General features: G+C 32.9%; 1 protein-coding gene across 2 annotated transcripts in view; it reads right to left on the bottom strand.

Annotated features, from left to right (window-relative positions):
• Positions 1 to 1903: 1903 nt before the first annotated feature.
• Vha100-2 (V-type ATPase subunit a family protein Vha100-2) overlaps positions 1904 to 23030 on the bottom strand; it is a 117431-nt gene continuing 96304 nt past the window's right edge. For both annotated transcript variants that reach the window (XM_076780782.1, XM_076780784.1), the window contains exons 9-14: positions 21951 to 22164; positions 13490 to 13916; positions 12819 to 12946; positions 12411 to 12652; positions 7976 to 8367; positions 1904 to 2889 (exon numbers count right to left, since the gene is read on the bottom strand). In XM_076780782.1, coding sequence (XP_076636897.1) covers positions 2793 to 2889; positions 7976 to 8367; positions 12411 to 12652; positions 12819 to 12946; positions 13490 to 13916; positions 21951 to 22164 — 1500 coding nt within the window. In that variant the 3' untranslated portion in view covers positions 1904 to 2792. The remainder of the gene's footprint in view (positions 2890 to 7975; positions 8368 to 12410; positions 12653 to 12818; positions 12947 to 13489; positions 13917 to 21950; positions 22165 to 23030) is intronic.

Here is a 23030-nt window from a genome sequence, read left to right on the forward strand (position 1 = left end):
ATTTTTGGCCATTACACGTACCCCCGAAATACTACGCATTTTCGAGAAAAAAAATTCCTTACCGAAAATCTAATTAGGTGCCTAAATTTTTCGAAGAAAAAAGAAAATTTCAAATCGTTTTGTAAAAATTATTTTCGGTTGCGGGGGTCAATTACAATCATTTTTAGTTATTACACATACCTTCGAAATCCTATCCACTTTCGAGAAAAAAAATCGAGAAACTACTGAAATTTTTAGACAAAATTAAAAAATTTCAAATCATACTAAAAAAATTATTTTCGGTTGCGGGGGTCAATTGCAATTATTTTTGGCCATTACACATACCCCCGAAATCCTACGCACTTTCGAGAAAAAAATGCCTTACCGTAAATATAATTTCTAGCCAGAAATGTCACTTCAAAATTTCGTGCGAACTTTTAAAAAATCATAACTTCTGAACGGATTATGCGATTTCAAAGTTTCAAAAAGTAAACGTCGCATATTTTAGTGGAGAATATGTTGGCATTCCAAAAATATATGAAAAGTTGTTCCTTAACCCCGTAAAGTCAGAAAAACCCCATAAAAATGGTCCAAACTTCAAACGACCATAATTCCTGCAATAGTGGATATATTTCAATGAAACTTTTTTCTAAAGTAGAGCTCATGGGTACTTACAGAAAAGTATTAGACAACTTTTCTATAGGGCGTCAAACAAAATTACTAAAAATCAAAAACGAATTTCTAAGAGAAATCGATAGGGAGTAAGGTGCCTAACTTTTTGGACGAAATTGAAAAGTTTCAAATCGTTCTGGAAAAATTATTTTTAGTTGCGGGGGTCAATTATAATCATTTTTGGTCATTACACACACCCCCGAAATCCTACGCACTTTCGAGAAAAAAATTCCTTACCGAAAATCTAATTAGGTGCCTAAATTTTTTGACGAAAAAAAAAATTTCAAATCGTTCTGGAAAAATTATTTTCGATTGTGGATGTCAGTTACAATAATTTTTGGTCACTACATATACCCTCGAATCCCTACGCATTTTAGAGAAAAAAATTCAAGTAGGTAGACAAATTTTTCGACAAAATTAAAAAATTTCAAATCCTTTTGGAAAAATTATTTTCGGTTATGGGACTCAATTACAATCATTTTTAGTCATTACACATATCGTCGAATTCCTTCGCACTTTAGAGAAAAAAATTCGACTAAATGGACAAATTTTTCGACAAAATTAAAAAATTTCAAATCGTTCTAAAAAAATTATTTTCGGTTGCGGGGGTCAATTACAATCATTTTCGGTGAACAGACACACCCCCGAAATCTTGCGCATTTTCGAGAAAAAAATTCAAATAGATGGACAAATTGACGTTCTACAGCCGCAACTTCGAACGTTAATAACTTTTTAACGAAGCCTCCATCAACAAATTGGTATTCTTGATTTTCGTCTTATTTTGGCCTCTAGAATCTCCCATTAAAATTTCTCCCATGGTTGACCGAACACCCTGTATACAAAATAAGGAATACTCTTCCGATTCATTTCGCTACATTTGTTGGAAACAATTACATTTGAAACATTGCAGAGACCAATTAAATAAACAAATATAAAATTAGACATAGTAGAAGTAATTACAAAATATTCTGTACATTATTAAAACGGGAGAATTTTGTAATATTTTTCTGTGGAAACCATACTTTGATATTTTTAATGGTTCAAAAGTTATACTAAAATCTCACTAAAATCATAAACCTCGCGATGTGAAGGTTCTTTAAGAATCCTTAACAGTCGTAGATGATGGTATAATCGTAAAATGGCGCGTACTTTTGAATTTTAATTAAATCAGTACACCCAGACGTTTGATGTGAGACGGTATGGGAAATGGAAAGATGTTATAGGGGTATTTAAACAAATTACTGTTACAATGTTGACAAAATATAGCCATATATGTGTATTTGCATCACTCTCTTTTCCAATGTCATATTAATATCTACACGTATCGGATACATCTTTAATGACACCTTTCTTTATTAGGACGAATACTTTCTGCCAATCACGCACAGCAATTTGTACTCTAACGATATAGTATGTACATTTACGCCATCCCTTCTCTCAGATTTCATAGTTTGCAACGTATTAAGATTGTGAATCATTTCCATCATTTCGACGACGATAGTGTCCATTAGGTTCAGAGAGAAACTACATATACTCTGTAATTTCTACTCGACCACAATATTATTATAAAATGCTGAAGATTAACACTTAAATTTATTGTAAAAGTTATATCAAATTGTACGCCAGTAACAAAAATATATTGTTAGTATAGATACACTCTAATTTCTTGTTATATCCAGTAACACGATTTTCAATAAATATCTTCCTTTTATCGTTATTCTTCCGAATTTTATTAACAGTTAGATTGCCGTGATGGTCCCCCGAGCGACTGGCTCTTCCAATTTGCTACAATACTGTTCACCAATAGAAGAACCTTGATACTTTGTAATTCATCGAACATTTCTATGTTTCAGGCGATAATTTCAACGAATTTCTAGGACATGAAAAACTGGCATATCAAAGGTGGTCATTGTTCGAAGTACATCCGAAAAAGGACGTCAAAATGGAGGATCAAATATAAGTTTCCAAAAGTACCGACTTTGCAAATAGTTTGGATTTAAGGCTGCGTCGCGAATATTAAAATATCTGGTTATTAATCCCGTGGTTGATACTTTATACAATTGAGTTGATTATAAAATAAAAACAAAGTCTTAACGCGTAGCACGACAGACGTGTTATAAATATTGTTGATCGAAGGCGGCTCAATCTTCGTTTTCCTCCGTGTCTAAGATACTCTTAAAGGAAAATGGCTGAAAGGCGTGGCCCTGGCCCTCGTAGAACTTGCTCATAAACTCCACCCTTGAAAACGAGGGAAAACACTTGTAAACAATGGAAACAAATATTTAGAAAATGAGGGATGATCTGGTTGATTCGTATAAGAATATTATGCATTAAAGTAAAAAAATTCTACGAATTAATACGACCTCCTCAGCAATGGGAAGATACAGGAAAGGGTATAGCCGAATAAGGGGGTCAAATGTGCCCCCAAACCGAATTGAACGATGGGTCATTCGATTGTTTATAAAAAAAAACCCCTATGTACCAATTTTTAACTTGAAATCTCGATTTGGGGGTAGTAATGGGGTGAAAACGAAAATCATGTTTTTGTACAATTTCTCTTGACCTATTGAGTAAAAAAATGTAAAAAAATTCAGGGACACTTCGGGTACCGGGACACATATTTTGGGAGATTTTCAGATTTTTTGATTGAAGAACCAGGTAGTAAAAAATAGAAAACTGCGAAAAGTGCCGGAAAATGACAGTTACGTATTGAAGTAGGTCCGGAACTACTTTTATGCTTTTACAGTAAACACATATTGCTGTTACTATTATTCTCAATTTTTTTCAGATTTTTCATTTTGGTGCGCCGCAGTGGAAAAAAATAAAAACCGATTTTTTCCACATTTTCTGCGTATTAAAGTAACTTACACGTTGAATTTTTATGCATTCTTCAATATACGAGTGTTTTATACTCTGTTTAATGTTTCTACACTAACAAGGGACCATCCCAAGGTGTAAATCTCCAATTTTGATAAAACTTCGCAATTATGTAGTTCTCATAAATCTATTCGACACGTATTTTTTTGTACCTGCTAATATTCACTTTAAGGGGTTGAAACCAGCCCTCAAAGTTGGGGGTTCGAAACATACTTTGTTGAATATCTCGGAAACTATTAGAGATAGGGGTGTGCTTCAAATGGATGAAATTTATGTTTTTAAACGGCGAATTTGATGGTGTAAAGAGATTTGCAAAACTTTTATTTGTTTAAACAATATGTTAAAAAATAGCACATTTTTTTATTTTTCTCGTTGGATATTAATGATTTTTTTTTTCTTCATTTGTACAGAGAAACTACATATCCATGTACAAAATACGGATAAATTGGAATTTTGATTTTTTCACAATAAAGAAAGATTTTATATTTGTAATCTTTTTTGTATTTCGTGTTGTACGAAGTACCAGATCGCATACAGGGTGTTTGGCTACCCCTGGGAAAAATTTTAATGGGAGATTCTAGAGGCCAAAATAAGGCGAAAATCAAGAATTCCAATTTGTTGATGGTGGCTTCGTTAAAAAGTTATTAACGTTTAAAATTCCACCAATATTGAATTTTTTTCTCGAAAGTGGGTAAGATTTCGGGAGTATGTCTATTCACCGAAAATGATTATAATTGACCCCGAAAACCGAGAATAATTTTTCCAGACGATTTGAGACTTTTCAATTTCGCCGAAAAATTTAGGCACCCATCCCTTGTCGATTTTCCTTAAAAATACGTTTTTGATTTTTAATAATTTCGCTTGACGTCCTACAGAAAAGTTGTTTAGTACTTTTTTGTAGGTATTTGTGAGCTCACCTTCAGAAAAAAATTTCAATGAGATATGTTCATTATTGTAGGAGTTATGGCCGTTTGAAAATTGGACCATTTTTATGGGGTTTTTCACATTTTACGGGATCAAGGAGCAACTTTTCCAATATTTTTAGAATTTCTATATATTCTTCACTAAAATACGCGTTGATTGCTTTTTTAAATATTATAATCGTTCAGTCCGTCCAAAAGTTATAACATTTTCAAATTTTGAAGTGACATTTCTGGCCTGAAATTATATTTTCAATAAGGAATTTTTTTCTCGAAAATGCGTAGGATTTTGTGGCTATGTCTATTCACCGAAAATGATTATAATTGACCCCCGCAACGGAAAATAATTTTTCCAGAACGATTTGAAAATTTCCAATTTCGCCGAAAAATTTGGGCACCTACCCCCTGTCGATTTTCCTTAAAAATACGTTTTTGATTTTTAATAATTTCGCTTGATGTCCTACAGAAAAGTTGTTTAGTACTTTTTTGTAGGTATTTGTGAGCTCACCTTCAGAAAAAAATTTCAATGAGATACGTTCATTATTGTAGAAGTTATGGCCGTTTGAAAATTGGACCACTTTTATGGGGTTTTTCACATTTTACGGGATCAAGGTGCAACTTTTACAATATTTTTAGATTGTCTACATATTCTTCACTAAAATACGCGTTGATTGCTTTTTTAAACATTAAAATCATTCAAACCGTTCAAAAGTTATGACGTTTTCAAATTTTGGAGTGACATTTCTGGCCTGAAATTATATTTTCAGTGAGGAATTTTTTTCTCGGAAATGCGTAGGATTTCGTGGCTATGTCTATTCACCAAAAATGATTGTAATTGATCCCCAAAACCGAAAATAATTTTTCCAGAACGTTTTGAAACTTTTCAATTCCGCCGAAAAATTTAGGCACCTACCCTTGTCGATTTTTCTTAAAAATTCGTTTTTGATTTTTAGTAATTTCGTTTGACATTCTACAGAAAAGTTGTTTAATACTTTTTTGTAGGAATCCATGAACTCTAATTCCCCCTAAAATTTCAATGAAAAATATTGACTATTGTAGAAGTTATGGCTGTTTAAAAATTGGACCATTTTTATGGGGTTTTTCTAACATTACAGGGCCAAGGAACAACCTTTCCAATATTTTTATAATTGTTACATATTCTACACTAAAATACGCGGCGCTAGGCTTTTTGAACATTAAAATCTTCCAATCCGTTCAGAAATTATGATGTTTTAAAGATTCGCATGAAATTTACGGGAAGCATTTTTGGCCTGAAATTATATTTTCGTTAAGGAATTTTTTTCTCGAAAATAGTTAGGATTTCGAGCGTACGTCTATTAACCAAAAATTATTATAATTGGTCCCTGCAATCAAAAATAATTTTTTTAGAACGATTTGAAATTTTTTAATTTTGTCGAAAAATTTCACGCCTTCTCGAATTTTTTTCTCGAAAGTGATTAGGAATACGGCGGTATGTCTATTGACCAAAAATTATTGTTATAGATCCCCCTAGCTAAAAATAATTTTTTTAGACAGATTTTAAAATTTTTTTTTCGTCGAAAAATTTGGGCACCTACCCCCCGTCGATTTTCCTTAAAAATTCGTTTTTGATTTTTAATAATTTCGCTTGACGTCCTACAGCAAAGTTGTTTAATACTTTTTTGTACGTACCTATGTGCTCTACTTGATAAAAAAGTTTCATTGTAATATATTCACTATTATAGGAGTTATGGCTGTTTGAAAATTGAACCATTTTTATGGGGGTTTTCTAACATTACAGGGCCAAGGAACAACCTTTCCAATATTTTTATAATTGATACATATTCTACACTAAAATACGCGGTGTTTGGCTGTTTAAATATTAAAATCGTCCAATACGTTCAGAAGTTATGGTGTTTTAAAGATTCGCATGAAGCATTTTTGGCCATATTTTCGTTAAGGAATTTTTTTCTCGAAAATAGTTAGGATTTCGAGCGTACGTCTATTGACCAAAAATTATTATAATTGGTCCCTGCAATCAAAAATAATTTTTTTAGAACGATTTAAAAGTTTTTAATTTTGTTGAAAAATTTCACTCCTCGAATTTTTTTCTCCAATCTGGGTAGAATTTCCGGGGTATATCTATTCATCAAAAACGATTATAATTGACCCTTGCAATCGGAAATAATTTTTTTAGAACGATTTGAAAAATTTTTTTTTTCGCCGAGTAATTTCACCACATTCCCGAATTTTTTTCTCGAAGGAGGGTAGGATTTCGAGGATATGTGTATTCATCAAAAATGATTGTAATTGACCCCCACAACCGAAAATAATTTTTCCAAAACGATTTGAAATTTTTGAATTTAATTGTTAATAACTTTTTAACGAAGCCTCCATCAACAAATTGGTATTCTTGATTTTCGTCTTATTTTAGCCTCTAAAATTTCCCATTAAAATTTTTCCCAGGGGTGGCCGAACACCCTGTATGCGATCTGGTACTTCGTACAACACGAAATACGAAAAAAATTACAAATATAAAATCTCCCTTTATTGTGAATAAATCAAAATTCCTATTTATCCGTATTTTGTACATGGATGTGTGGTTTCTCTGTACAAATGGAGAAAAAAAAATCATTAATATCCAACGAGAAAAATAAAAATATGTGCTATTTTTTAACATATTGTTTAAACAAATAAAAGTTTTGCAAATCTCTTTACACCATCAAATTCGCCGTTTAAAAACCTAAATTTCATCCATTTGAAGCACACCCCTATCTCTAATAGTTTCCGAGATATTCAACAAAGTATGTTTCGAACCCCCAACTTTGAGGGCTGATTTCAACCCCTTAAAGTGAATATTAGCAGCTACAAAAAAATACGTGTCTAATAGATTTATGAGAACTACATAATTGCGAAGTTTCATCAAAATTGGAGATTTACACTTCGGGATGGTCCCTTGTTAGTGTAGAAACATTAAACAGTGTATAAAACACTCGTATATTGAAGAATGCATAAAAATTCAACGTGTAAGTTACTTTAATACGCAGGAAATGTGGAAAAAATCGGTTTTTATTTTTTTCCAGTGCGGCGCACCAAAATGAAAAATCTGAAAAAAATTGAGAATAATAGTAACAGCAATACGTGTTTACTGTAAAAGCATAAAAGTAGTTCCGGACCTTCTTCAATACGTAATTGTCATTTTCCGGCACTTTTCGCGGTTTTCTATTTTTTACTACCTGGTTCTTCAATCAAAAAATCTGAAAATCTCCCAAAATATGTGTCCCAGTACCCGAAGTGTCTCTGAATTTTTTTACATTTTTTTACTCAATAGGTCAAGAGAAATTGTACAAAAACATGATTTTCGTTTTCACCTCATTACTACTCCCACGGTCGAGATTTCAAGTTAAAAATTGGCACATAGGGGTTTCTTTTTATAAGCTATCGAATGAACCCATCGTTCAATTTGGTTTGGGGGCACATTTGACCCCCTTATTCGGCTATACCCTTTAACATAACATCAAAAAGATGTTACAATCGTTTTCACTTACCAATGAAGCCGAAGCGTGTGAAGAAAAGCTGAGAGCCCTTCCATCATGACAAGAATAGAAAGGGTGAAGAAGGCCCAAGCGGCGAAGAGGCAGAATAAAACAACGCTCTGCGTATAATCATTCTGCGTGGCCCCCAAACCTCTGCGTAATACCATTGTCCACAATACCTCGGACAACTGTCCATGGGCCAACGACAAGGCCCACAAACGTAAATACGAAGCAGTGTGAGATATCGTGGAGAGAACGTATTCTATGGTGTGAATAGCTTGGTGAATCATAAGTTCGCCGAACGATTCCTCCTCGTGATCATGGCTGGCTGCTTCGTTGCTCGAAGAAACGGGCTGCAGAGTCTCCGATTGCAATTCGATATCCTGAGACGTGGTCCCATTACTCTGAAAGGACATGAAACTTTTAGAAACGTTGCACTTGAACACTTTAATACTTCAAGTTGGATACAACGGTATGTGAATCGTACAGAAAGTTATGCTCGTTTAAACATAGAAGCCATAAGGGTAAACAGTACATAGAGTTATTAGCGCTACTGGTACATTCCTAGCAAACGGATGGTTCACCGATCGGGGTGAGTTATATGTCATTCGATTCGTCTTCGATTTTGATAAAACTTCGTATACTTATAAAGCAGCCAAAAATAATCGACACGTATTTTTTTTTAGCTAAGGTAACTCGAGTTTAAGGGGTGGAACCACCCTTTGAAGTTTTGGCGCGAAACGGCTATCTCGAAAACGGAAAGACATACGAAAAAATTGTTAATGGGCGAGGTTAATGGTTTCTTATGTACAATAACATGGTGTTAAAAAATTTAACAAAATACAATTTGTTTATGACAAAAAAAAATTTATTAACTTAATTTTTCATTTTATTGAAATTTTCATAATGACAAAAAATGACGAGCATTTTATTCCAAATCCATTGGTATGTAATATTTTTAAATTGCCTCCTACAGTTTTGCAGATTTTCATGATTTACATCTTGCGCGCATATTCACTATGGTAGCTGCCGTTCTAACTTTGATTTTAATGAAGCACTGTAGGCTTGCACTAAATTATACAATATAATTTTAAACTTAAATTTTTAATTTTAAACCGAAAATAATTTTTCCAAAACGATTTGAAATTTTTTAATTTTGTTGGAAAATTTCACACTTTCTCGAATTTTTTTCTCCAAAGTGGGTAGGAATTTGAGGGAACGTCTATTCACCAAAAATGATTGCAATTGACCCCCGCAACCGACAATAATTTTTCCAGAACGTTTTGAAATCTTTTTTTTCGTTGAAAAATTTAGGCACCTACCCCTCGCCGATTTTTCTTAAATATACGTTTTTGATTTTTAGTAATTTCGTTTGACATCCTACAGAAAAGTTGCCTAATACTATTTTGTAGGTACCTATGGGCTCTACTTCAGAAAAAAGTTTCATTGAAATATATTCACTATTATAGGAGTTATGGCTGTTTGAAAATTGAATCATTTTTATGGGGTTTTTCTAACATTACGGGGTCAAGGAACAACTTTTCGAATATTTTTATATTTGCTACATATTCTACAGTAAAATACGCTGCGTTTGGCTTTTTGAACATTAAAATCGTCTAATCCATTCAGAAGTTATGGTGTTTTAAAGACTCGCATGAAATTTACGGGAACCATTTCAGGCCTCAGATTATATTTTTGGAAAGGAATTTTTCTCTCAAAAATGGTTAGGATTTCGAGGGTATGTCTATTGACCAAAAATGATTATAATTGATCCCTGCAATCAAAAATAATTTTTTTACAACGATTTGAAATTTTTTAATTTTTTTGAAAAATTTCGCATCTTTTCGAATTTTTTTCTCGTAACTGGGTAGGATTTGAGGGGTATATCAATTCATAAAAAATGATTATAATCGACCCCCGCAACCGACAATAATTTTTCCAAAACGTTTTGAAATCTTTTTTTTTCGTTGAAAAATTTAGGCACCTACCCCTCGCCGATTTTTCTTAAATATACGTTTTTGATTTTTAGTAATTTCGTTTGACATCCTACAGAAAAATTGTCTAATACTTTTTTGTAGGTGCCCATGGGCTCTGCTTTATAAAAAAATTTCAATGAGATACCTTTAGTATTGTAGGAGTTATGGCCGTTTTAAAATTGGACCACTTTTATGGGGTTTTTCACATTTTACGGGATCAAAGAGCAACTTTTCCAATATTGTTAGAATTTCTACATACTCTCTACTAAAATACGCGTTGATTGCTTTTTTAAACATTAGAATCCTTCAATCCGTTCAGAAGTTATGATGTTTTAAAGATATGCATGAAATTTCAGGGAATCATTTTCCAGTAATGTTTTTGGTAAGGAATTTTTTTCTCGAAAGTGGGTAGAATTTCGAGGATATGCATATTCACCAAAAATAATTGAAATTGATCCACGCAAATAAAAATAATTTTTTTAGAACGATTTGAAATTTTTTAAATTCGCCAAAAAAATTTTCCACCTTCCCGAAATTTTTTCTCGAAAATACGTAGAATCTCGGGGCTATGTCTATTCACTAAAAATAATTGAAATTGACCCTCGCAACTAAAAATAATTTTTTTAGAATGATTTAAAAATTTTGAATTTTGCCAAAAAAGGGGACTCCCCCTGTCGATTTTTCTTAGAAATTAATTTTTCATTTTTAATAAATTTGCCAGCGCAGTATGGAAATATGGACTAATACTTTTTTGTAGGTATATATGAGCTCTACCTCCAGACTAAATTTCAATGAAATCCATCGACTATTATAGGAGTTATGGCTGTTTGAAAATTCGACTATTTTTATGGGGGTTTTCTCACTTTTCGAGGTCAAGACTCAACTTTTTGAACATTTTTAGAATTCCTATATATTCTCTAGCAAAATACGCGTCGTTTGCTTTTTTAAACATTAAAATCCTTCAATTTGTTCAAAAGTTATAACGTTTTAAAGATATGCACGAGGGAAACATTTCTAACTACACATTAGATTTTCGGTAAAGAATTTTTTTCTTGAAAGTGCGTAAGATTTCGGGGTATGCCTATTCACCAAAAATGCTTGTAATTGACCCCTGCAACTACATATAATTTTTTTAGTATGATTTGAAATTTTTTAATTTCATCTAAAAATTTCAGTACCTACTCGAATTTTTATCTCGAAAATGGGTAGGATTTCAAGGGTATGTGTATCCACCAAAAATGATTGTAATTGAGCCCCGCAACCAAAAATAATTTTTTCAGAATGATTTGAAATTTTTTAATTTAATTTTGTTAACTTTTTAACGAAGCCTCCATCAACAAATTAGTATTCTCGATTTCCGTCTTATTTTGGCCTCTAGAATCTCCCATTAAAATTTTTCCCAGGGGTGGCCGAATACCCTGTACAGATGAAAAACCAAATGCATTCCAGAATTCTGTTTAGTACTGCTATTCTGTTAAAAATGAACCAAGATGCCATATTTGTGGTGATGTGGCAATAATTAAATGCGCATGGTGTAAGAAATCTTTATGTTTCAAGCATTTTTTCGACGAGTACCACTATTCTCGAAACTACATAGAGTAATTGCTATACACACTGTATGTATTTAGAATTTAGAAATCGCTCCACCTTTGCCACGATGTCATAGGTGAGTAATAAAAACAATTAATCTTTTCATTGCTGTTAAGAAACTTGTTACTGTTATTGTTACTTGTTACTTGTTACTGTATAATTTAGTGCAAGCCTACAGTGCTTCATTAAAATCAAAGTTAGAACGGCTGCTACCATAATGGATGCGCGCAAGATGTAAACCATAAAAATCTGCAAAACTGTAGGAGGCAATTTAAAAATATTACATACCAATGGATTTGGAATAAAATGCTCCTCCTTTTTTGTCATTTCGAAAATTTCAATAAAATGAAAAATTAAGTTAATAAATTTTTTTTGTTATAAACAAATTGTATTTTGTTAAATTTTTTAACACCATGTTATTGTACATAAGAAACCATTAACCTCGCCCATTAACAATTTTTTCGTATGTCTTTCCGTTTTCGAGATAACCGTTTCGCGCCAAAACTTCAAAGGGTGGTTTCACCCCTTAAACTCGAGTTACCGCAGCTAAAAAAAAATTCGTGTCGATTATTTTTGGCTGCTTCATAAGTGTACGAAGTTTCATCATAATCGAAGTCGGATCGTTCGCGGAGGTTCCTGAACAGACTGATGTAGCAATGGCACGGAAAGTTCCATCGCACAATTCGGGGATTCCCCTATCCACGTCACTCGTTAAACGAGTCATTTTTTACAATTTAAGGTTCCACTGAATTAAAATTATCAAGAAAAGGCGTAAAATTCATTTCTACACCTTATAATTAAATACCAAAGGCAATAATAATCCCCAGAGAATTTGTAGATGTAAACTTAATAATAAATCTATGAAAATTATATTTGCTTACGAAAATTTTGTCCGATTTCTTTTTCTTCAACTTCTTTGATATCAAAAAGAAAACTGGTTTGCCAAAGAGCATTATAGGTATGCACAACACCGCCACTAAAACACAGACTAGTTGTACGGTAGCTTGGCCTGGGTACATGTACTCCGAACAACGTCCTGGCATGATAGTATGGCCACGTAATATCATGTTGATGAACGTAATCAAGACTGATGGAGCACACGTTGGACCATAAGCATCCTTATCTATAAATAGTAAAAAAACAAACGTATTTAATGTCTCGAGGAGCCTGGGAGCTTAATTAACGGGGTCTTCTTTTAGTCTGATACATTGGAAAAATCAATTTTTCTATAGAATTCTAAATATGTCCATGCGTAGACTAGAATTTTAATTAAAAATTAGAATACGCACCTTCTGCGGCGGCATCGTACAAAACCCACTTTACAAACATCAAAACCACCAGATAGAAAAATAGTAAAACAAGGAAGATCAGTTGTGGCAAGAATTCAAGGAAGAAGCTCGGGTATTTCTTGAAATACCTAAGAGTAGCATGCAGATATTGTTAGTAATATGTTCGATCGTTTCGAAAAAGCTATTTGTTTAGAAAATAATATTTTATAGATGGAACAATGCAATCAAACGTTGGACACTTTCTGCGGAAGAATCGTTTCAGTATTAAGAAATCATTTTATTCGTAAGAGATGCCTCGCAGTGATTAAGAATTTTCTTCTATCGATAACTTACTTCCAAGTTATATTTAATTCTAACTTTTTCTCGACTTTCTTTTCCTCAATTTAGAGCATCGAGCATACTTATTAAGAAAATTTATTCTAAATATAACAAGTTATGTATCGATCAAGTAAATTTATTCTAAATATAACAAGTTATGTATCGATCAAGTAAATAGGTAAATTATGAAATTACTTAATATGATATCTTGACTTTTATTGTTCTTCGACTGGTTGATTCCATTTAACTTAAGTGTAACCTTGATTCGATACTTTTCTAACTAAAAGTAAACCCTAAACGGGTCCACAACGTGTTAATTATATGCAGTATATGTATATCAAAGTTGAACTTACATAATATTGACGATACTCATGCAGACACCAAAAATCATGTGCACGACACCGAAGATGATCGACAATTTCATTTTGTACGAATTTAAGAATATAATCTTATTCTCCGCCTGCACCCAAACTGGATCCATACCCATCGGATAAGGCACTTGTTTATATTCTTCTGTAGCCGGATCCAACTGAAGCATGCTATGATCCTTGATGCTTGATAATTTCTCTTTACCAATTTGCCAGCTAGATCCGAACAAGTTAATGGACTTCGAGAATATGTCATTGTAGATGAGGCCAGTGTAAATGGAAAACAAACCCATTAGCAGTATAATGTAACGACCGGCGAAAAATATATTCCAAATTTCAGAGGATGATTTTTGCGACGAAAACTTCTTCTCCATTAGAATCATGTACGCAGCGAACAATGTAATAATCAAACCTGCAGTGAAAGTCAGTGTTTAAAATATGTATATTTAAATCAACCGTACGTACCGTGAGCGTCAATGTAAAGTTAACAATTGAAATTTTCAACTCCTCTTTGAACTAATTTGAAAGGTACGAAAGAAAACAGGGGAAAGGTGTATGGTATTGAAAGCTCAATTTGTCTTCTATAGAAAAGTCTCTTTTCCTTGAGTCAATATAAAGTTAACACCCCTGTTTTTATGTACATAGTTATAACTATTGCAACGATTTCTGGTTATGTTGGCATCACTGTTTAGTAATATGATCTTGGGGAATCCCAGTGTTTTGTTTCCATGGCAAAACAACAGGGGAAGACACTATTTATGTAATCTCAAAATGGGTAAACAAACAACTGTCGAAGAGCGTCAAATAATAATCGAAATGCATATAAATAGACAGTCCTTAAGGAGGTATTGCTGTCTAGACTGTCAATTTCACGGCCCTTTTTGTGATTTTTTTTCTAATGATAGGTAGACTGTTTTGTACTGAGACTTTGTAGATATATTCATTCATCTTATAAGCATGTACAATATTTTTTTCATGGAAAAATATTGAGAATCGTGGGAATTATAACTTCTTATTTAATGGCCCTTTTAGAAAAGGTGCTCCAATGGCTTCCAAGATTCCAGATAATTTGAAACAGAGAGGGTTGAAGTATCTTCATAAGGAAGGTTGTAATTATAGCAGGAACTAGGGAGAAGTCAAAATCTTGATAAATAAAGAAATGGCGACGCTTCAAGTTTCGAATTTCTATTTGTTAATCGCTCGTTTGTCTTTAGCGTATCAAAAAAATAGTAAAACTCAATATTTTTATAAATCTCTAGTTCCAGATATAAAGGCGTGTCTGCTGAATATTCTCTCCAAATTTGAAGTCAATCGGTCTGCTAGATCTTGAAATATCATGTAAGCCAATTTAAATGCGGTTTTTAAAACAAGAAGCTATAACTCTCGCAATTCTCAATATTTTTTGATGAAAAAAATACTATACACACCTATAAGATAAATAAATATATCTGCAAAATTTCAGTACAAAACAATCTACCTGTCGTTTAAAAAAAAAATCACAAAAAAAGACCAAAGAAATGACACCCTTAAGGAGGTATTGCTGTCTAGACTGTCAATTTCACGGCCCTTTATGTGATTTTTTTTCTAATGATAGGTAGACTGTTTTGTACTGAGACTTTGTAGATATATTCATTCATCTTATAAGCATGTACAATATTTTTTTCATGGAAAAATATTGAAAATCGTGGGAATTGTAACTTCTTATTTAATGGCCCTTTTAGAAAAGGTGCCCCAATGGCTTCCAAGATTCCAGATAATTTGAAACAGAGAGTGTTAAAGTATCTTCATGTGGAAGGTTGTAGTTATAGCAGGAACTAGGGAGAAGTCAAAATCTTGATAAATAAAGAAATGGCGACGCTTCAAGTTTCGAATTTCTATTTGTTAATCGTTCGTTTGTCTTTAGCGTATCAAGAAAAATAGTAAATCTCAATATTTTTTTAAATCTCTAGTTCCAGATATAGAGGCATGTCTGCTGAATATTCTCTCCAAATTTGAAGTCAATCGGTCTGTTAGATCTTGAAATATCATGTAAGCTAGTTTAAATGCGTTTTTTTAAACAAGAAGCTATAACTCTCGCAATTCTCAATATTTTTTGATGAAAAAAATACTATACACACCTATAAGATAAATAAATATATCTGCAAAATTTCAGTTCAAAACAATCTACCTGTCGTTTAAAAAAAAAATCACAAAAAAAGACCAAAGAAATGACAGCCTTAAGGAGGTATTGCTGTCTAGACTGTCAAATTCACGGCCCCTTTTATGATTTTTTTCCTAATGATAGGTAGACTGTTTTGTACTGAGACTTTGTAGATATATTTATTCATCTTATAAGCATGTACAATATTTTTTCCATGGAAAAATATTAAAAATCGTGGGAATTATAACATCTTATTTAATGGCCCTTTTGGAAAAGGTGCTCCAATGGCTTCCAGGATTCCAGATAATTTGAAACAGAGAGGGTTAAAGTATCTTCATGAGGAAGGTTGTAGTTATAACAGGAACTAGGGAGAAGTCAAAATCCTGATAAATAAAGAAATGGCGACGCTTCAAGTTTCGAATTTCTATTTGTTAATCGCTCGTTTGTCTTTAGCGTATCAAGAAAAATAGTAAATCTCAATATTTTTTTAAATCTCTAGTTCCAGATATAAAGGCGTGTCTGCTGAATATTCTCTCCAAATTTGAAGTCAATCGGTCTGCAAGATCTTGAAATATCATATAAGCCAGTTTAAATGCGTTTTTTTAAACAAGAAGCTATAACTCTCGCAATTCTTAATATTTTTTGATGAAAAAAATACTGTACATACCTATAAGACGAGTAAATATATCTGCAAAATGTCACCACAAAACAACCTACCTGTCGTTAAAAAAAAAATCACAAAGAAAGGTCGAAGATATGACAGCCTAGACAGCAATAATCCCTTAAGAGAAATTGCTGAAGTTGTGCAAAGAAGCCATGTGTCTGTGAGGAAGACCATTCACAAATATAATAATCTTGGATTGTTAAGTAATATTGATCATAAACGGCGACCAAAAAACAGTCCCTTTTCCTTGAGTCAATAAAAAGTTAACACCCATGCTTTTATGTACATAGTTATAACTATTGCAACAATTTCTGGTTATGTTGGCATCACTGTTTAGTAACATGATCTTGGGGAATCCCAGTGTTTTGTTTCCATGACAAAACAACAGAAGGAGACACTATTTATGTAATCTCGAAATGGGTAAACAAACAACTGTTGAAGAGCGACAAATAATAATCGAAATGCATATAAAAAGACAGTCCTTAAGAGAAATTGCTACAGTTGTGCAAAGAAGCCATGTGGCTGTGAAAAAGATCATTGACAAATATAATAATCTCGACTCAATGAGAGTGATGTGAGGCAAATTTGCAGAAAAGTAAAAGAAAATCCTTTTTCTAGTGCTGTAAAAATGGCGGAAGAGCTGAGTAATCTAAAGAAAGAAACGGTTAGTGCAAGTACAATCTGTAGAACACTGAATGGAGCTTATTTGGAAGAGTTCAGAGGAAGAAACCAATGATTTCTGAGGTGAATCGGAAGAAACAATTATAGTATGTTAAAGATCACCTCAAGTATAATGAATTTTTCTGGAATGATGTTTTCTTCACTAATGAGAGCAAATTCGAAATCGATCAAGAGAGAAAATCACCGAAAATATGGAGTAAAAATAGTTTTTTGTTTACCCATTTTGAGATTACATAAATAGTGTCTCCTTCTGTTGTTTTGCCATGGAAACAAAACACGGGGATTCCCTAAGATCATGTTACTAAACAGTGATGCCAACATAACCAGAAATTGTTGCAATAGTTATAACTATGTACATAAAAGTAGGGGTATATTATAAATTATGATTTATTTATTGAATTAAATAAATATGGACTTAATTTTGGATTAAATAATTATTCTTATATTGCTGTTCCTACTGGAATTAAAGTTTTTAGATGAATAGCAACATATTATGGCTCTAAATTAATTATAAAACAACTTTATATTGACTCAGGGAAAAGGGACTATTTTTTGGTCGCCGTTTATGATCAATATTACTTAACAATCCAAGATTATTATATCTGTGAATGATCTTCCTCATGGCTTCTTTGCACAACTTTAGCAGTTTCTCTTAAGAGTATATTGCTGTCTAGGATGTCATATCTTCGGCCTTTTTTTGTGATTATTTTTTTAACGACAGGTAGGTTGTTTTGTAGTGACATTTTGCTGATATATTTACTCGTCTTATAGGTATGTACAGTATTTTTTTCATCAAAAAATATTAAGAATTGCGAGAGTTATAGCTTCTTGTTTAAAAAAACGCATTTAAACTGGCTTACATGATATTTCAAGATCTAGCAGACCGATCTACTTCAAATTTGGAGAGAATATTCAGCAGACACGCCTTTATATCTGGAACTAGAGATTTAAAAAAATATTGTGTTTTACTATTTTTCTTGATACGCTAAAGACAAACGAACGATTAACAAATAGAAATTCGAAACTTGAAGCGTCGCCATTTCTTTACTTATCAGGATTTTGAATTCTCCCTAGTTCCTACTATAACTACAACCTTCCTCATGAAGATACTTTAACCCTCTCTGTTTCAAATTATCTGGAATCCTGGAAGCCATTGAAGCACCTTTTCCAAAAGGGCCATTAAATAGGAAGTTACAATTCCCACGATTTTTAATATCTTTCCATGAAAAAAATATTGTACATGCTTATAAGATGAATAAATATATCTACAAAGTTTCAGTACGAAACAGTCTACCTATAATTAGAAAAAAAATCACAAAAAGGGCCGTGAAATTGACAGTCTAGACAGCAATACCTCCTTAAGAACTGTCTATTTATATGCATTTCGATTATTATTTGACGCTCTTCGACAGTTGTTTGTTTACCCATTTCGAGATTGCATAAATAGTGTCTCTTTCTGTTGTTTTGCCATGGAAACAAAACACGGGGGTTCCCCAAGATCATGTTACTAAACAGTGATGCCAACATAACCAGAAATCGTTGCAATAGTTATAACTATGTACATAAAAACAGGGGTATTAACTTTATATTGACTTAAGGAAAAGGGACTGTTTTTTGGTCGCCGTTTATGATCAATATTACTTAACAACCCAAGATTATTATATTTGTCAATGATCTTTTTCACAGCCACATGGCTTCTTTGCACAACTTCAGCAGTTTCTCTCAAAGAAATATTGCTGTCTAGGCTGTCATATCTTCAGCCTTTTTTTGTGATTTTTTTTTTAACGACAGGTAGGTTGTTTTGTAGTGACATTTTGCAGATATATTTACTCGTCTTATAGGTATGTACAGTATTTTTTTCATCAAAAAATATTAAGAATTGCGAGAGTTATAGCTTCTTGTTTTAAAAAGCGCATTTAAACTGGCTTACATGATATTTCAAGATCTAGCAGACCGATTGACTTCAAATTTGGAGAGAATATTCAGCAGACACGCCTTTATATCTGGAACTAGAGATTTAAAAAAATATTGAGATTTACTATTTTTCTTGATACGCTAAAGACAAACGAACGATTAACAAATAGAAATTCGAAACTTGAAGCATCGCCATTTCTTTATTTATCAAGATTTTGACTTCTCCCCAGTTCCTGTTATAACTACAACCTTCCTCATGAAGATACTTTAACCCTCTCTGTTTCAAATTATCTGGAATCCTGGAAGCCATTGAAGCACCTTTTCCAAAAGGGTCATTAAATAAGAAGCTATAATTCCCACGATTTTCAATATTTTTCCATGAAAAAAATATTGTACATGCTTATAAGATGAATAAATATATCTACAAAGTCTCAGTACAAAACAGTCTACCTATCATTAGAAAAAAAATCACAAAAAGGGCCGTGAATTTGACAGTCTAGACAGCAATACCTCCTTAAGGACTGTCTATTTATATGCATTTCGATTATTATTTGACGCTCTTCCACAGTTGTTTGTTTACCCATTTCGAGATTGCATAAATAGTATCTCCTTCTGTTGTTTTTCCATGGAAACAAAACACGGGGATTTCCCAAGATCATATTACTAAACAGTGATGCCAACATAACCAGAAATCGTTGCAATAGTTATAACTATGTACATAAAAACAGGGGTATTAACTTTATATTGATTCAAGGAAAAGGGACTGTTTTTTGGTCGCCGTTTATGATCAATATTACTTAACAATCCAAGATTATTATATCTGTGAATGATCTTCCTCACAGACACATGGCTTCTTTGCACAACTTTAGCAGTTTCTCTTAAGGGAGTATTGCTGTCTAGGCTGTCATATCTTCGACCTTTTTTTGTGATTTTTTTTTTAACGACAGGTAGGTTGTTTTGTAGTGACATTTAGCAGATATATTTACTCATCTTATAGGTATGTACAGTATTTTTTTCATCAAAAAATATTAAGAATTGCGAGAGTTATAGCTTCTTGTTTAAAAAAACGCATTTAAACTGGCTTACATGATATTTCAAGATCTAACGGACCGATTGACTTCAAATTTGGAGAGAATATTCAGCAGACACGCCTTAATATCTGGAACTAGAGATTTAAAAAAATATTGAGTTTTACTATTTTTTTTGATACGCTAAAGACAAACGAACGATTAACAAATAGAAATTCGAAACTTGAAGCGTCGCCATTTCTTTATTTATCAGGATTTTGACTTCTCCCTGGTTCGTGCTATAACTACAACCTTCCTTATGAAGATACTTTAACCCTCTCTGTTTCAAATTATCTGGAATCCTGGAAGCCATTGGAGCACCTTTTCCAAAAGGGCCATTAAATAAGAAGTTATAATTCCCACGATTCTCAATATTTTTCCATGAAAAAAATACTGTACATGCTTATAAGATGAATGAATATATCTACAAAGTCTCAGTACAAAACAGTCTACCTATCATTAGAAAAAAAATCACAAAAAGGGCCGTGAATTTGACAGTCTAGACAGCAATACCTCCTTAAGGACTGTCTATTTATATGCATTTCGATTATCATTTGACGCTCTTCAACAGTTGTATGTTTACCCATTTCGAGATTGCATAAATAGTGTCTCCTTCTGTTGTTTTTCCATGGAAACAAAACACGGTGATTCCCCAAGATCATGTTACTAAACAGTGATGCCAACATAACCAGAAATCGTTGCAATAGTTATAACTATGTACATAAAAACAGGGGTATTAACTTTATATTGACTTAAGGAAAAGGGACTGTTTTTTGGTCGCCGTTTATGATCAATATTACTTAACAACCCAAGATTATTATATTTGTCAATGATCTTTTTCACAGCCACATGGCTTCTTTGCACAACTTCAGCAGTTTCTCTTAAAGAAATATTGCTGTCTAGGCTGTCATATCTTCAGCCTTTTTTTGTGATTTTTTTTTTAACGACAGGTAGGTTGTTTTGTAGTGACATTTCGCAGATATATTTACTTGTCTTATAGGTATGTACAGTATTTTTTTTATCAAAAAATATTAACAATTGCGAGAGTTATAGCTTCTTGTTTAAAAAAACGCATTTAAACTGACTTACATGATATTTCAAGATCTAGCAGACCGATTGACTTCAAATTTGGAGAGAATATTCAGCAGACACGCCTTAATATCAGGAACTAGAGATTTAAAAAAATATTGAGTTTTACTATTTTTTTTGATACGCTAAAGACAAACGAACGATTAACAAATAGAAATTCGAAACTTGAAGCGTCGCCATTTCTTTATTTATCAGGATTTTGACTTCTCCCTAATTCCTGCTATAACTACAACCTTCCTTATGAAGATACTTTAACCCTCTCTGTTTCAAATTATCTGGAATCCTGGAAGCCATTGAAGCACCTTTTCCAAAAGGGCCATTAAATAGGAAGTTACAATTCCCACGATTTTTAATATTTTTCCATGAAAAAAATATTGTACATGCTTATAAGATGAATGAATATATCTACAAAGTCTCAGTACAAAACAGTCTACCTATCATCTGAAAAAAAATCACAAAAAGGGCCGTGAAATTGACAGTGTAGACAGCAATACCTCCTTAAGGACTGTCTATTTATATGCATTTCGATTATTATTTGATGCTCTTCGACAGTTGTTTGTTTACCCATTTCGATATTCCATAAATAGTATCTCCTTCTGTTGTTTTTCCATGGAAACAAAACACGGGGATTCTCCAAGATCATGTTACTAAACAGTGATGCCAACATAACCAGAAATCGTTGCAATAGTTATAACTATAAACATAAAAACAGGGGTATTAATTTTATATTGACTCAAGGAAAAGGGACTTTTCTATAGAAGACAAATTGAGCTTTCAATACCATAGGCCTTTCCCCTGTTTTCTTTTGTACCTTTTAAATTATTTCAAAGAGGAGTTGAAAATTTCAAGTGTTAACTTTATGTTGACGCTCACTGTACGTAGTTTGCTTACCGTGGCCAGAATCGCCGAACATGACGCTAAACAGAAATGGGAAAGTGATAATTGTGTAAAGGGCTGGGTTGGCCTCGCGGTAGGACGCCACGCCATAGGCGTCGATCAAATTTTGAAAGCCTCTTGTGAACTTGTTCGTCCTGTTGAACGTCGGGGGATCCTCGTTCGTGTAGATAACGTTCAGAAAAGACGGTATCGAACTACCACAGAGACGCTGTACAAAATAAAATGTTAACGGAACGTTGATTACGATGGACAAACACAGTAAATCCTCTTATAACAGAATGCAAACTGCAATGTACAGTGGGTCAAAAAAGTATTTGTACACCTTATTTTTTGATATCATTATACAGGGTGTTTGGCCACCCCTGGGAAAAATTTTAATGGGGGATTCTAGAGGCCAAAATAAGACGAAAATCAAGAGTACCAATTTGTTGATTGAGGCTTCGTTAAAAAGTTAACAATTAAATTCAAAACTTTCAAATCGTTCTTTGTTTTTGATTTTTAGTAATTTTGTTTGACGCCCTACAGAAAAGTTGTTTAATACTTTTTTGTAGGTACCTATGGGCTCTACTTCAGAAAAAAGTTTCATTGAAATGTATTCACTATTGCAGGAATTATGGCTGTTACAAAATTGGACCATTTTCATGGGGTTTTTCTCATTTTGTGGGGTCAAGGAACAACTTTTTCAATATTGTTTGAATTCCTACATATTCTTCGTCGAAATACGCGTTGTTTGCCGTTTGAAACATCAAAATCCTCCACTCCGTTCAAAAGTTATGGCGTTTTAAAGATACGCAAGAAATTTTTGAGTAACATTTCTGGCCAGAAATTATATTTTCGGTAAACAATTTTTTTCTCGAAACTGAGTAGGATTTCAGGGGTATGTCTATTGACCAAAAATGCTTGCAATTGACTCCTGCAACTAAAAATAATTTTTTCAAGACGATTTGGAAGTCTTTTTTTCACCCAAAACTTTCAGTACTTACTCGAATTTTTTTCTCGAAAATGGGTAGTATTTCGAGGGTATGTCTATTAACCAAAAATGTCTGAAATAGACCCCTACAATCGAAAATAATT

This window comes from Colletes latitarsis, chromosome 13 (genome assembly GCF_051014445.1).
Source record: "Colletes latitarsis isolate SP2378_abdomen chromosome 13, iyColLati1, whole genome shotgun sequence".
NCBI classification, from domain to species: Eukaryota; Metazoa; Arthropoda; class Insecta; order Hymenoptera; family Colletidae; genus Colletes; species Colletes latitarsis.